A 15373-nucleotide genomic window follows, 5' to 3' on the forward strand; every position below is an offset into this window, starting at 1 on the left:
AGCTGAAATACCACATACATATCCTGAAGAAATTTTACTTGGAGATAGCAATTCAGAGTGAGCGAATTAAACAAGAAAGAAGTAGTAACATAAAGAAGGCTAGACTTGTTGCACGTAGCTATCAACAAGGAGAGTGTGATTTGTGTATCAATTAATTAGACGTAAAGTGTACATTTTTAAATGGAGATCGGCCAGAACCAGTATATTTAGAGATTTCCGAAAGCGTTGAGGTAAACTGTATGAAAAAATGTATTGGAAATTTAAAAAGGCATTGTACGGTCTTCAGGAAGCTCTCAGATGATGGTATCGAAAACTGCATCAAGTCCCGGAACTCTCATACAACTGAATGATATGCCTTTAAAGTTGCGAAATCAGAACTTATAATTAAGTATATTTTCTAAATTATACATTCGAACATTATGAATTTTTAATGGAAGATAACGTATATCCATGTAGTGAGTTGGACGGAATAAACAATTCTAAACTACTATCTGAAGACCAGGAGCGGCTCATGCTCAACAGTTAACAATCCTTAATTTTTACAGAGACAACTTATACCATCTAAAAATAGCAAAAATGACTTTTTCAAACGATTTTTTAACAAAAAGGTACTCTTTGTTTAACTAGATATAATTTATGGTCTAGGAGATTATGTAGATTTTTAGATCGAAATGGCGAAACCTTTCGCTATAAAATACAATTATCATAAATTGTAATTGTACTTATTAAAAATACTTACACGAGGTATTAAAACACAATCAAACATTGCTATTTGAAATGCATACTGTCAAACATCGTCTTACTTTCATAAAGGAATAAATTGAAATGTAGAAATATTTTGTTGGTTGGCCTACAACTTATCAAGTAAAAACAAAAAATAAACTAAAATAAATGTTCTAAGTGGGCACTTTGCACTTCCAGGATTTTGCCTTATAGCGTCACAATGGAAGTTTATTCTATCGATCATTTCGTTCCTTGTGTTTACCGGTCTTGCATATAACAAACTTTTAAGATATCCCCAAAAAAATTAATCCCTTGTATTTAATTCAAGGGAACGTGGTGGCCATGCAACCGACCAGTCGACCTATTAAGAAAAATTTTATCCAGATTATGTTTTACATCATTTAGGAAGTGGGGAGGGGCTCTATTGTGCAATATTATTTTCTTATTTAAGCCTGTTTTACCCCTATCAAAATTTTTTAAAAACGTCGTCTAATTATAAAAGATTTGTTTACTTATTTTTTGTAATTTTATTAAACAACACAACTAAGTATCGAAAAAAAAATATTCCAACTGACGTGGAATATCAAAAAAATTTACAGGGTAAATTATTAAAGTTCAAACGACATTTTACTAAGAAATATCTGAATCATTGTATTATTATTCGGTAATTTCTCTAAAGTAAACCGCAATTCACGCACATTGGAGGAAAATTTTTATCACAAATATAAATACCAATCGGGAAACTTCATATGTTTATATATAAAAGATATCCATAACTATATTCAATTTATAAAAAAACTGTTCAATTGTATCAGTTAAATTAACATTTATTTATTTATTAGTGAGATTGTGATAACTGTGTAGCTAAAATGGTTTTCGAACAAGTAAGTTATTTACAACACTTTATTTAACTTAGTTTGTTAATTTGTCTTTTTGTAAATGTTTAGATGGAATCTTCTAATCAAATTTTTACTAACTGTAATCGACCTATTGACTTAAAATTTCGTATACTCTCACGGTTTTTATAATTAAAAAAAATCAAATAATTAATGAATTTAATATTTTATGACACAGGATGTTTTATTTTGCATTTTATAATAGTATTTTCAATTGAACTACCTTTTTTAACAACATTCAACAATACATAAGTATTGTATTATATAGGAAAATAGTTCAAACAATATGGTGAAGGAAATTTATTATATAAGATATAATTGATTTAAATAACGATTGTTTTATAAAAACCTGTTCTTCGTTCAGGATCACTATGTTGATTTGATTTGAGCAATTCAAAACATCTTTTTTTCTCGATTTTATAGAAAAATGTATGGTGTCTCGTTAAGAGAGAATATGTTTTATTGTGAGCTTCGTGTGACAATGTTGGCATTTCATGGGGTTGCGGACAGGAGAGATTAGAGAATAACACTCGTATTCTGATATTAATTTACATGTAGATTGAATATCACACCGAACCGAAATTACTTGATTTCAAGGATTTAGCCAGATGCTTCAATTTAAGTTTTTCATAATTTTTAATATATTATTAATAGCAATATATAATTAACTTGAAAGAGAATGACCCAATGACAATTTCTTTTCACTAAAATAATAGTTTGATTATGGTATAACTACACAACACATACACCATGAAAGTAAAATCTGCCGAGCAGGTAACTCGGAAGATCCATTCTCTGCAGTTGTTGTGTGGGAGGTCTCATTAGAGATTGACTTACTGTGTAGGGGATTTTAAATGGGGTGAGCATACTTCTGGAAGCAAACGACAACTGAGAGATCGCAATATGGTCAAAATTTCAGTAAACTGTACCGGTGAATAGGTAGATTGGAAAGATCCAAACTATTAATCAACAAGCTGTTAAAAAATCACACTGAAATCCATCTAGAGTTACGATATACAACTATGGGACACTGTATCCGACTCAAACATGGCAATTATAGAAATATTTCAATCAGAATGGCTCTATGGCACGTACCCAAAAATGTTATTGCTTGTGACCTTCAAATGAAATCAGTTATAGAATAAATACATTTAATTTTTTTTTAATTTTAACGATTTTTTGTAAAATAAATCATATATATATTAAATATATATACATATGAACCTGTTGCCAAATGATATTTCAAAACTAAAATGGTTTTGATAAGTCAATTGTTCGTGAACAATCCCACAGTAGATGTAATCTAACTAGGGAGGTGGATACACAATTTAATTTTTCTTTAATAATGTTACTTTGACATTATTTTTAGTCGTAAAAACTAAAATGGATAACATAAAAGGAATGTTAAAAACCACACGTTATTTAAAATTCACTAACAACTTTTTTTGGCATACAATACAATTGGCAATTGAAAAAGTATAGTGTAAGCATATACGAGTCCCGTCCCATTTCAGTTGGCCCACTTAGAAAAATTCGAAATTATTAAACTTTATTTTAAAATGCCAAAAAGTAGCTGTTAGTAAAATGTTTTAAGCTTTTAGTTTTACGTCTAAAATAAGTTTTGGATGAAAATTGTCAAATATTTTGAATGATATTTAATATGATGGAAATAGATAGGTCTTGTTCTCAAAGTTTCATTAGGTCTAAAAAATGCAAATAATAAAGTAGGCTGTGTAAGTCATATTTTCACAAATTTTTAAAATGAGTAGAGAAAAAGTTATTGATGAAAAAATTCGATTAATCATAATAAACTTATTCAAAAATGGGAAAAAGAGCTCAGAAATCGCGAAAGTTGTAAACATATCAAAATACAGTGTTCGAAATATAGTTCGCTTGTATAAAGCAAATGGTTCGATTTTCCCTAAACGCCGGTACGTAAGAAATTGTCAGAAAAATATAAACGAGCGTTAAAAAAAATAATTCAACACAACAGACGTGCTAACTATGGTCATCTAAGTGTACTTTGGAGTAATGCAGTGGGTAGGCGGGTTTCAAGATCCACATGTCATTTATAAATTTAAATTTTCTTTACATAGGCCAAGGAAAAGCCATTATTGACTCGAATCCAAAAGAAAATAGACTTGAATAGGCCAAAGAGCATAAAAATTGGAATTTTGAACATTGGAGTGATGAGTCTCGTTTTGAAGTTTGCGTGTGTGACGATCGAAGTAGAGTTATTTGACAAAAAAATTAAGCTTTTCATCCAGATTGTTTGAAGCGGGAAGTAAAATTTCCGGCATCAGTGATGGTGTGGGGCTCGATATCTGCAAGAGGAGTGTGAAAATTGTATTTCATAAACGGAACTGAAAAGTACCTGGATATTTTAGAAGAATCATTGTTGCCAACAAGAGAAGTAACTTTAAGCACTGGGAAAGTCTTTATTTTTCCGCAAGATGGAGCAGCATGCCATAATTCAAAAAAGGCCTTAAAATGGTTCTCAGATAACAATATTCCACTTTTGGGTTTCAAGTAGTCCAGATTTATCACCAATAGAAACACTTTGGCATGAAATGAAAAAGCAGTTGCGTGCAAATCCAGCTAGAACTGTCATGGAATTAAAAGAAAGACTAAAGAAATTTGGGATGAATTTACTCCCGAATACTGCCAGAATTTAATAAACACAATGCCTCAAAGAATTACGGCTGTTATTAAAAATAAAGGGGATGTTACGCAATGGTAACTTTTAAAAGTATGTTTAATATTTAAGCTTTTCTGATTACATTTGGTTTTTGGTTTATGTTTTTTTTTAGTTTGTAATTATAACATATGTTAAGACTTGTACTCCAGTAAAAGTATCTAAAATGTTTATAGAAAATATAAAGTGCTCAAAACGAAACAATTTGCCAGTTTTTAATAGCTGAAAAAGCAATAATTAGTATTTTTTTTTTCAATTGGGCCAACTGAAACGGGACGGGGCTCGTAGGTACATTAGTAACAAAATTAACCTAAGAAAGGGAACCTATTAACACGTTGTCCAATTTTCAGTACTATATTATTATTCCTAAATCGTCTAGAAGGTTGTTCATATTATTCAAGTATGTTTATTTATTTTGTTCTAGTTAATATCACAGTGGCCTCAACAGAAACAATTCAACATACCAGACCAAACCGATTTTTCTCAACATCTATTCCAATCTGAACTACCTACGAAGAGCAATTCAATCACTTCCCAACATCCATTTGTTTTTATTCAAACTGAATCAGCAACGACACAAAATTCTTTCGTAGATGTAGACACGGCAATGAAAACAAGTGAAACTATTGAAGAAATTTTACCAACTACAACAGAAACTTTATCGAGCATATATACTAGCATTAGAGACTCTCTAACCACTACCCAAAATAGTTTGGTTACGGAATTACAAGACAAATCAACAATTTCGTTAAACGTAACTTCAAATTCCTTTTCAACCGAGGATATAAGTAACACGGTTACAACGGAAACGAGTATGCTCGTCACATCCAATTACAGTGACATTTTAACAGTTTCACAAACGTCTTCGACGGATCTTGTGACTGATAATAATTTAAATTTGACAAAAATGATAACAACGACTTCGGAGGCCGTTTCCAATAGTTTTAATGTATTTACAGATGAAATTTCTACTACTAAGAGTATATTGGATAATGTTAATGGTACATCTACTGATGGAATTTATCATACAACTGATGACACCTGTTGGATTTATTATGTTATAATTGGGGTTATTATTGGAATCTTGGTTATATTTGCTGTAGGTGTAACCTTTTTTTATAAGATGAAACAAAGGAAACGGTGTCCCGAATATGAAGTATCACAAATTCAACAGATAAGCATTGATTGAAAAAATGATGGTGAATGACAAAATGTATTTTAGTTTGAAAATTCAATTTAATGAGAGTTCTACTCTATTACCGAGTTTATCTGTTTTATAGTTAATTTCTTATGAATTATTATCATTTAATTGACATAATATTGTATCATAAATACAATCAATAACGTGCTTAGAAGCGTTTTGTTATTGTCGCTATTTTACGTAATATAAGAAATAAATAAAGGAATTTTTTATACTTTTTTTTTGGAAATATATTTATTCCATACAACGAATTATGTCACAGTTTCGATTATCTTTTACATATCTTTTTAAATAAAGATAGCATTAATAAAAATAATAATTTGTTTAATACTTTGACTGCTATGTATATTCCTGAGTATACACTCGGCGCTGTTATAAACCCCCTCGTGTATCTTTGTATATAGGTACACGCATTTTTCTCTACATCAGACCATGTGTATGCCATCAAGCAGCACACCGCACTATTTTGTTACGGGACTTATGTAGCTGTAACCTGTCTGGACTTAAAAATTTGTTTAGGGCGTATTTCCAATGATGCTCCAGTTCTGAATGTATATTTTTAGAAAAAAATATTGTTATCAAAAATATACACTTTTGAGCATTTTATATGTATGAGATTAGAATATAAATGAACAGATAAAAATATCTCAAGATTATAGGAAATGAGAAAAAAAATTTCTTCACATATCAACAGCTATCTAACAATTTACAAATTTTGTGCAAGCAGGCCGATATATTTGGGAAAAACATGTTTAAACTAGGTATACCAGCGTTTACACATGGAGTACAAAACAAAATTATTATTGAAATGTAACATGACGATCTTGCAAAATCAGTTTACGCACAGCATTGATGTTTTCTGACACAACAGCTGATTTTGAACGCCCTTCACGTAATTCATCATGTAGCGACCACGATTGAATTCAGAAAAATAGTGAAACACGGTGACTCGAGATGGTGTTTCATCACCAAAAGTCAATGCGAGTTGATCGACACAGTTCTGTTGGTTTAATCCACGTCGAAAATTAGAGAAAATTATAACACGAAAATGTTAGCGATTTAATTCCATTTTTTGACTGAGATGAATGTTTCACTTATTTGTAAACAACTCAAATTCACATCAACGTATATTGTTCACCGTCTCTTCGAATTTTTGCTATTTCTTTCATATATATCCTCCGCCATAGAATGATTTCCTCTTTTGAAATAAGGGTAAATTTCCTCTTTCCCTTCAAACACCTGAAGTCCATCACACACAAGTACGTAACATACCTTGCCCTTATATTTAGGGAAGATTTTCATTATATTCAAGAAAGAAAACAAAGTTTTTTATAGCTGGTACTTTCTTTTTAATACAAAACTAACTACCTCACCAAAATTCTTATTATGTTCTCTAGCTCGAAGTTCTTCATATACATTTCTAATTTTTCATCTGGAGTTAAATTGTGACATTTCCTTTCAATATTCGGTTCACTATTATTATTTGACGCCAAATTACTGCAATGTTCATTGCAAACTTAAAAACATATGAGTCTCGACAATGAGTATTGTACGTAAAAATATACAATCCATGGCATTGTTACCAATAACGTAGCTTTAATTTGCGAAATCATTGATCCACAGACACTGACAACTTTTTGCATCGATCCCTTTACCGCTTAGAAGAAATTTGAACAGTAAAAATAAATCAGTAATGAACAAATAAATTAGTAATTATGAAGCTAATGGTTTTCTCAATTTTTATGAAATTTTCTGTTTAATCTTTGGGGAGTGAGTAAAAGAAAAAGGTTTTTGTAAATTTGTAAAAATTATACAGTTTCTGTTAGAACCCACTTACTTTTTTTTATTAACTAATCTTGCTCTTTTGGTCGGTATTAAAAAATTTAACGACTATTGAAAACAACTTTTTCGTACACAGTAAACGTCTGACTTAATTGACCTATGAAAACGCTCTACAATATGGGTTACTATATACATTTATTATGGGACTCAATTCAATGAATAATGAAACTAAATGAAAGGAGCAGTTTCGCGAAGGAATACATCGTTTACACAAAATAATCTAATTATATTGTATGAGACGTGAAAATCAACAAGAATTTTTTTGATAACTATTCTAACACATATTAACCATTTCAGTATTATATTAAGAAGATAATTATGAAAGCAACTGTAAATTTTTTTGTTATTCATCGTTAAAAATATTTGCCTTATAAAATAATAATTTCCAAACTTCACCTCGGTTGAAGCATTCTTGGTTCTATTACGATAGTCCCAGAAGTATCTAAAGTTGGGGGTAGTTTCTTGAAAAATACCATTGTATTAGAAATTACACAATCTATACAGCATATGTTCAAAATTGAAAAACGCCACGTTATTCAGTATTTGTTTGGCAGCCATCAATAGTGAACGTTTTCAGTGAATTTGTAAACTTGGAAAAAATTGGTCGTCGTTAGGTGATACCAGATAGAATACTTTTATTTGAAAGGCATTAGCCCAACCAATATAAAAGCTGAACTAGTTTCTACTCCGTGTGAGATTGCTCCTTCGTTATCAAACGTAAAATGTTGGATTGCAGAATTACAGTAATCGCCCGGGATATAAATCAGCTTTGTCTTCCAGAATTTCTGACCAGAGACCTTGTACCAATTCGAGCACGCCTCGAATACGAGAAAAAACGCCAAGAAATTGTCACAGTCTCCTGCTACTTAGACGGGAACGGGCCTGTACCATCACCAGACCTGCAAAGACTAGTAGAGTACTGCCAGAGAAATAACCTGCCAATACTCCTACGATGCAATGCAAATGCACACAACACTGTTTGGGGGAACAAAGACACCAACAACAGATGTTAGCATAATGTAAGGAACACACCAACATTTGCGAAAAAAGTAAGGGAAGAAGTTTTAGACAACATTGAGTGCATCGAACCTAAAAAACGGGTAAAAATCTGGATAGTATCGAATGAGCCGTCTCTCTCTAATCATAGAATAATCATGTTCGGACAGATTCCACTGAGCCAGAAATCAGTATGAATCCAAGAAAACCGATTGGGAAATATACAAAACCAATCTAAGTATAACTTAGGGCGTATCCAGACTGGTACGGCTAGACACCATATGAGTCTGGAGAAGGTCTCACAGACGTGAATGAGGTCATACTCGATGCATACAAATCGAGTTGCCCCATACAAAAAAGCAAAAAAGTTGCTCCTTGATGGAATGATCATTTGTCCAAGTTATGAACCGAAACACGTAACCTCTTTAACAGAGTAAAGTGTTCCGAAACTGGCAGAGTTACACCAGAAAACTCACCGCCTACAACAAGGAAATAAGGAAAACAAAGTGACAAAACTTCAGAAAATTCTGTGAGGAAATTAACTCAAGGCATGGCAATGAGGAAACCGGATGGAAGCTTCACGGAGAGTGAGAAGGATAGAGCACAGCTCTTGTTGAAGACTCACTTTCCAGAAAGCGACAATCCCGAATAACATGAGCTTTAAACACCTTACAACCGTTCAAGTCGCCAGAAGTGGACGGAATCTTCCCAGCCCTCCTCCAAAGGAGACAGGAGGATATCTTGCCAAACTTGATCCGCCTTAGTATGAGCAACCTAGAGCTGGGTTACATACCAGAGCCACGGAGAAGAGCCAAAGTAAACTTCATACCAGAAGTAGGGAAAAAGACACCACACATCCCAAATCTTTCAGACCAATTATCCTCACCTCGTTTGAAAAAGCTGTCCACAATTATATTAGAACAGATATTCTGAAGTGGAAACCTCTCCATCCATGTCAATTTGCATACAAAACAGGCAAATATACGGAGACTGCATTGGTACAATTGACAACCGGAATTCAGAACGCTCTGACGAAAAAAACGTGGTATGTGCCTTCTTAGACATAGAAGGCGCCTTTAACAATACTCCACAGGACGCTGTTAAAAGAACATTAGATGCTAGTAGTAGTAGGACAACCTCCAGTTGGATGGCACAACTACTATCTACTAGAACAGTAGAAACGAAAGTAGGGCAAGACACCATTTCAGTCATTGTAAACAGGGGATGCCCACAAGAGGGAGTATTGTCCCCACGTATGTGGAGCTGACTAGTAAATGAACGCGGGTTGACGTAGCCCGGCATATCCTCAGTGTGAAGGATATGCAGACGACATAGTCATCTACGCAAAAGGATGCTCTGAGAATACTGTGACATAGTTCAAAGAGGACTCAAAATATACAAAAAGGTGGTGGCCATAGGTGGGGCTAAACGTCAATTCGAACAAGGCCTACTTAATTTCTTTCACTAGGAAGAAAAAACTTAACCTCAAACTCATCAAGATAGACGGGTAAGTAATAGAATGGAAAACAGAGGGGAAATATCTGAGACTTACACTAGACAATAAACTTATCTGGAACAAACATGAAAAAGAGATCACCAAAGCCACAAAAATCCTGATGGTGTGCAGAAACTTAGCAGGGAGGAATTGGAGTTGTAACCCAAAGATCCTAAGGTGGATACTGGCTTGCTTATGTGCAACTAGGGACATGAAATCTCACCCAACAGCTCCACTAGAAGTGATTCTAAATATCCCATATCTACATCTAGTTCTGGAAAACGTGGCAGAGAAAACATCACTTCAGAGACGGAATCATCAAAGAAAACCCGTTCCTAAATAATGACTAACCCTGGAACATGCTTCAGGACGTTACATCGAAAAAGTTTAGATTCGAGACAAACTTCACCTCAATAATAAATTGTAAAAGCAAGTAGGATAAAAACACCAAACAAAAAATGAAGAGAAATGCCATAAAATGGTATACGGATGGATCAAAAACAGCAGATGTAACTGGAATAGGAGTGTACACTCTAGAAATTTGTGCAGCGCACCAAGCATTTTTCAAGCAGAAATTTATGCAATTAAAAAATGTGTTCCGTTCAATCTAGATAGGAATTATCGCAACCAAGAGATCATCATTCTGTCCGATAGTCAAGCAGCCATTAGAGCTCTAAGCTCCAATACGGGCGTATGAAATAGAAAACGAAGATCTCTGGCAATTAAAGCCATCTCACATTACAGACTTTTTAAAAGGAGTGGGATTAATGGATCGGCTGTAAACACAGGGTTCTCCAGTATCGCATCAAAAAAGGCGGACACAATAGATCCTTTGGGTCGCAGTGTATTCGAGACCCCAAATCCATATATAAATGCATACATACTTCGCAGTGTTTGACCAAATGAGGTGACGACTCCAGAAATGTTTAAGAAAATCCACAAAACGGTACTGGATGATCGTCGAGTGAAAGTGCGCGTGCTAGCAGACATAGTAGGCATTTCAAAATGTGGTGTACATCGCATATTAACTGAAAATTTGCACATGAGAAAGCTGTGCGCAAGATGGGTACCGCGTTTGCTCACAATGGAACAATTCAATATTAAAATAAAAATATAGCATAACCCGTTGTTTGCAGAAAATAAGCCAAAAGGGAAATAATCAATTACTTTCAAATTACTCAATTCTAATATTGTCAAAACATTTATTTAATTCTCAGCTCTTGTCCCTGACTTTCGGAATAATTTAATTTTAAAGTTCTTGAGAAAATCAAAAATCCTCAACTTGTTATGATACGTAGAAAAACTACGTGAACCACACAGAAAAAGAATAAAATTAATATTCATATAAATATAACTTGGTTGGTTCAGTACGAATAGGTTTTGCAAGGATTGCGAAGATTTATCACTCTGACACATACATGAATAAACTATAAAGTTTCACTTTTACATTAGTTTTTTTTTGAATAAATATTATTGCTGCAACTTTCAATTCGTATTAACATTAATTTTTTATAGGGTACTCTCAGCTTTTCCATCGTTTTTTTATTCGAAATCCGTTTAAAAAAACTGCTTGCGCCAAATTTAAAATTAATTTTCTTTCCCATCTCAAAACCAGTTGTATATACTTCAATGCTGAATATCACTTCCTGAAAAAGAGTTTCCAGCCGCAAGGAGTTAATGCCTTTTATCGCATTAAATGTACATACTTTAAGAACACCTTTCAGTATCAAGGTTCTCCTAATAACTTCACATCTAAAATCGATTGGAAAAATCCATTAACCTTGTTGTTATCTTATGTTTTATTAAAGTTCTATATGGAAACGCCTTCATATTTCCGAAAGTATGTTGTAATGAAAAAAATTAAGGTATACAGATTCTATTCTTTGGTTTTTCAGTCAGACAGATATACTCCTGATTATAAGAAACCACAATTAACTGGGGCAAACAAAACTTATCAAAGATAAATACCTAACGCTACGGTTTTAACGGAAAAATATTTTATAAACAACAAAGCATTAGAAACATTTGCATGCGGATGTAATGTAGTGATTTTTGTGATCAATTTGGATGAATAGAAGTGTTTTTATACACAAATATGTGTTCAAAATTAGTTACAATGTCATTCGGGGATGGGGTAAGTGAATTATTAATAAAAACCTACTTTTATTTTTTGATAATAATGCGAAAAAAGACCCAAGATTCTTTTATTTTTAGAAATATAAAAAATTTTCTAGTAATTTTTTCCTATTCTTTTCACATCTACTGAAAATATCGTACACGGGGAATAATTGAGAGTAGTGCATGAGACTAAATTCCATAGTTTTCTGCTAAGTTATAATCTGTTATTTCAGGATATTAATCCGGATGAATATCCTCCAGAAGATATTGAGGAGTATCAATCAATAAATTTAAATACAAACGTAAGCACAGAAAGAAATAATATTGTGGAAGAAGTTCATTCCAATACCGATACTAGTACCATTTTTTACAATAACAACATCTCATCTTCAGTGGAAAATTTAATTGAAACAACTAACGATCAAAATATTTGGAAAGATGTTCAAACTTTTTCAGAAATAAATCCGGATAGCGGTTCAGTACAACAAATAGTTGAAAATATAACTAGTTCCTTACCTGATGATGTGATTCTGGATTATTTTGATGAATCTACCAAATTAAGAAGTGGGTTAAACAACACCTTTTCGGACAATATAAATACATATCTAACTACTCCTTTCATTGAAAAGCCTACAGGTAACACATTAAATAACAACGTTTCTTCTATTGTTACAACTAACCCTCTTATAATGGATAATGTAACAGATTTGTTATCAGAAAATGTGATCAAAGATTATTTTATTGTATCTGATAATCTCATAGAACAGTCATCTGTAAATATAACACACATTACTAATGTTGCTTCAGTAAATACAGAAACAGCTCAAAGTTTGTCTGATACAGTTCTACCAAACATAATTACTGAAAATTATGATCTTACTGAAACTGTAACTCAGTTAATTGAACAGTCTATAGAGGTAACATCGAATAAAAATGCTACAGACGTGGTTACAGACGCAATTTATCATACAATAGAAAATGTAACTAATTTAATACCAGAAAATGTGATTAAAGATTATTCTAATGAATCTACTAACATTATAAATGATATATCTGTAAAAATAAAACCAATTTCTAATGTTACTTCTGTAATTACAAAAACTGTACAACATTTGTCTGATACAGTACTTTCAGAAAATATTAATAAAGATCAAGATCTTACCGAATCTTTAACTAATTTAATTGAACAATCTGTAGATGTAACATCAAATAAAAGTGCTACAAGTTTAGTTACAGAAACAGTTTATCGTACAATAGAAAATGTAACTAATTTAATCCAAGATTATTCTATTGAATCTGCTAACATTATAAATGAAACATCTGTAAACATAAAACCAAATTCAAGTGTCACTTCTGTAATTACACAAACTGTACAACCTATGATAAGAAAATTGTCTGATACAATTCGTTCCGACAATATTATTGAAGATTATGAACAAAATTATGGGGAGAAATTTACAATTCCTGTAACTGAAATGGATAAAAATATCAATATTTTTGCAAGTAACAATTCAATAGATCTATCATCGAATATTTCGAATTTGTTTTCAAAAAAACTTAAGGTATTACACAGCTTCAACAAAAATATTGCATCATCAATAAAATATTTTGAAAACATGAATACAAAAACAGAATCTTTACAAAATTCAATTGGTTCCACTCCTAACATTTTGAATATCCCAGAAATATCAAAATTTAATCTGTCTTCACAAGAACATTCTGGAACTAAGGAGTCTAATCTAAAAAATCATCTTTTTGATACCAATTATGAAGAACGTCTATCTATAACATCTCGATTTAGCGATATTGATATAACAAATACAATTAATAATAACAGAACTGATATGATCAATTCAACACATGACAATGTAACTAGTCTGTCCACAAATATATCTGAAGTAGCAATGGATAAAACTTATTTCGATTCTAATGAATGGATATTTTATGTGATAGCAGGATTTGTTATTACACTTATAATACTAACATCAATAATCATATTTTTCGTTCACATCAAAAGGAAAAAACATTTTAGAGGATCATATCAAGTTTCAGAATTGTCAGATTTTAGTAAACGGGATTTAATTGTTTGACTAAAAAGTGTCTTGATTCTTTTGTAAATGTAAATTTGCAATAATGGAAATGTAGAATTGTACAATTCTATTGCACTATTACTAATTTTTAAAACATTATTTTAACAATTATAGTTAGTATTTTGTATAAACCTAAGTATGTAATATATAACTTTTATATAAAAAAATGAGTATCCAGATCCTGTCCTTCCCACTAAAACTAGACAGTTCCTATGCACCCTATTCTTATTTGTGTGATATGAACCAAGTAAACAGAAGCATTACTGTTCTTCTTTTCTAAGTAGGCTTATCTTTATATAATGGTTTTAGTAAGACAGTGCGTGTCAGAATTCAATTGCTGTATGAGACATTTCCTAGTAATTAACTCTTTTGCTAATACTAATTAATCTCCTATGTGATTTAGTATCATCGGATTTTTTTTATGTGGCGACTTGTCAATGTTCTATGTCAACAAGCCCACATGGCATGAAATCGATAAAATGACACATTATGGAAGTGAAAATCATTTATTCTATGTATTACTGCAAACATAACTGTATCCTATCTACTTCACAATTGAACACATTTAAAGAAGAGAAGAGAGAAGAGAAGAGAAGAGAAGAGAAGAGAAGAGAAGAGAAGAGAAGAGAAGAGAAGAGAAGAGAAGAGAAGAGAAGAGAAGAGAAGAGAAGAGAAGAGAAGAGAAGAGAAGAGAAGAGAAGAGAAGAGAAGAGAAGAGAAGAGAAGAGAAGAGAAGAGAAGAGAAGAGAAGAGAAGAGAAGAGAAGAGAAGAGAAGAGCATCTTTTCATAACATACTGACCTTCAACATTGTAAACATTTTAGCATTTCTCTGTCTGTAAATATTATTGTGGTACATTGATAAGAGATAAGGATTTGGGAAACAAAAATTTATATTAATCAGTAATAGCTTCCACAATAAAAATGAAACTTATTGTATCCATACCCTTATTTTCAATATTGAATAAAATGTAAAACAAAATTCTCATCAATATATTGAATCAGTAGCTTATTTTGAAAATTATTCAAGCAATGTTAAAGGAGACATGAAAGTGAAAATATTTTGCTCAGTAGTTTCCAGCATACAGATAGTGCAAACTTGTGTGTATAAAGAAACAAACATGGTTATTCAAAAAAAGTAAATAACATATTTCAACAGGGAGTTACATAAAAACTAGTTTTTCAATAAATTTTCTAGGAAATTTCCAACTGAACCATCTTACAAAAAAACTAATAGTATCATGCATGCTAGATTGGGATGTTATTAATTGCTTAAGTGATTTTTTACCCATTTATATGAAGATCAATGTAATGAGTAA

The 15373-nt window shown here is 31.9% G+C and overlaps 3 protein-coding genes across 3 annotated transcripts in view; 2 read left to right on the top strand and 1 right to left on the bottom strand.

The window, feature by feature from the left end:
* The window catches only part of LOC130901043 (nucleoporin p54), a 31754-nt gene that overhangs the window by 14233 nt on the left and 2148 nt on the right, over positions 1-15373 (bottom strand). The window lies entirely within an intron of this gene.
* On the top strand, positions 1537-5567 carry LOC130901045 (uncharacterized). Its single transcript, XM_057812117.1, has 2 exons — positions 1537-1607; positions 4739-5567. Exons 1-2 carry the CDS (start codon positions 1593-1595, stop codon positions 5501-5503), a joined length of 780 nt encoding a protein of 259 aa, XP_057668100.1. The 5' UTR covers positions 1537-1592; the 3' UTR covers positions 5504-5567.
* LOC130901044 (GATA zinc finger domain-containing protein 14-like) lies at positions 11716-14223 on the top strand. The gene is made up of 2 exons (XM_057812116.1): positions 11716-11982; positions 12200-14223. The coding sequence occupies exons 1-2, from the start codon at positions 11944-11946 to the stop codon at positions 14054-14056; spliced, it is 1896 nt and encodes a 631-aa protein (XP_057668099.1). The 5' UTR covers positions 11716-11943; the 3' UTR covers positions 14057-14223.

The sequence above is a fragment of the Diorhabda carinulata genome, chromosome X, assembly GCF_026250575.1.
Source record: "Diorhabda carinulata isolate Delta chromosome X, icDioCari1.1, whole genome shotgun sequence".
Classification (NCBI taxonomy): domain Eukaryota; kingdom Metazoa; phylum Arthropoda; class Insecta; order Coleoptera; family Chrysomelidae; genus Diorhabda; species Diorhabda carinulata.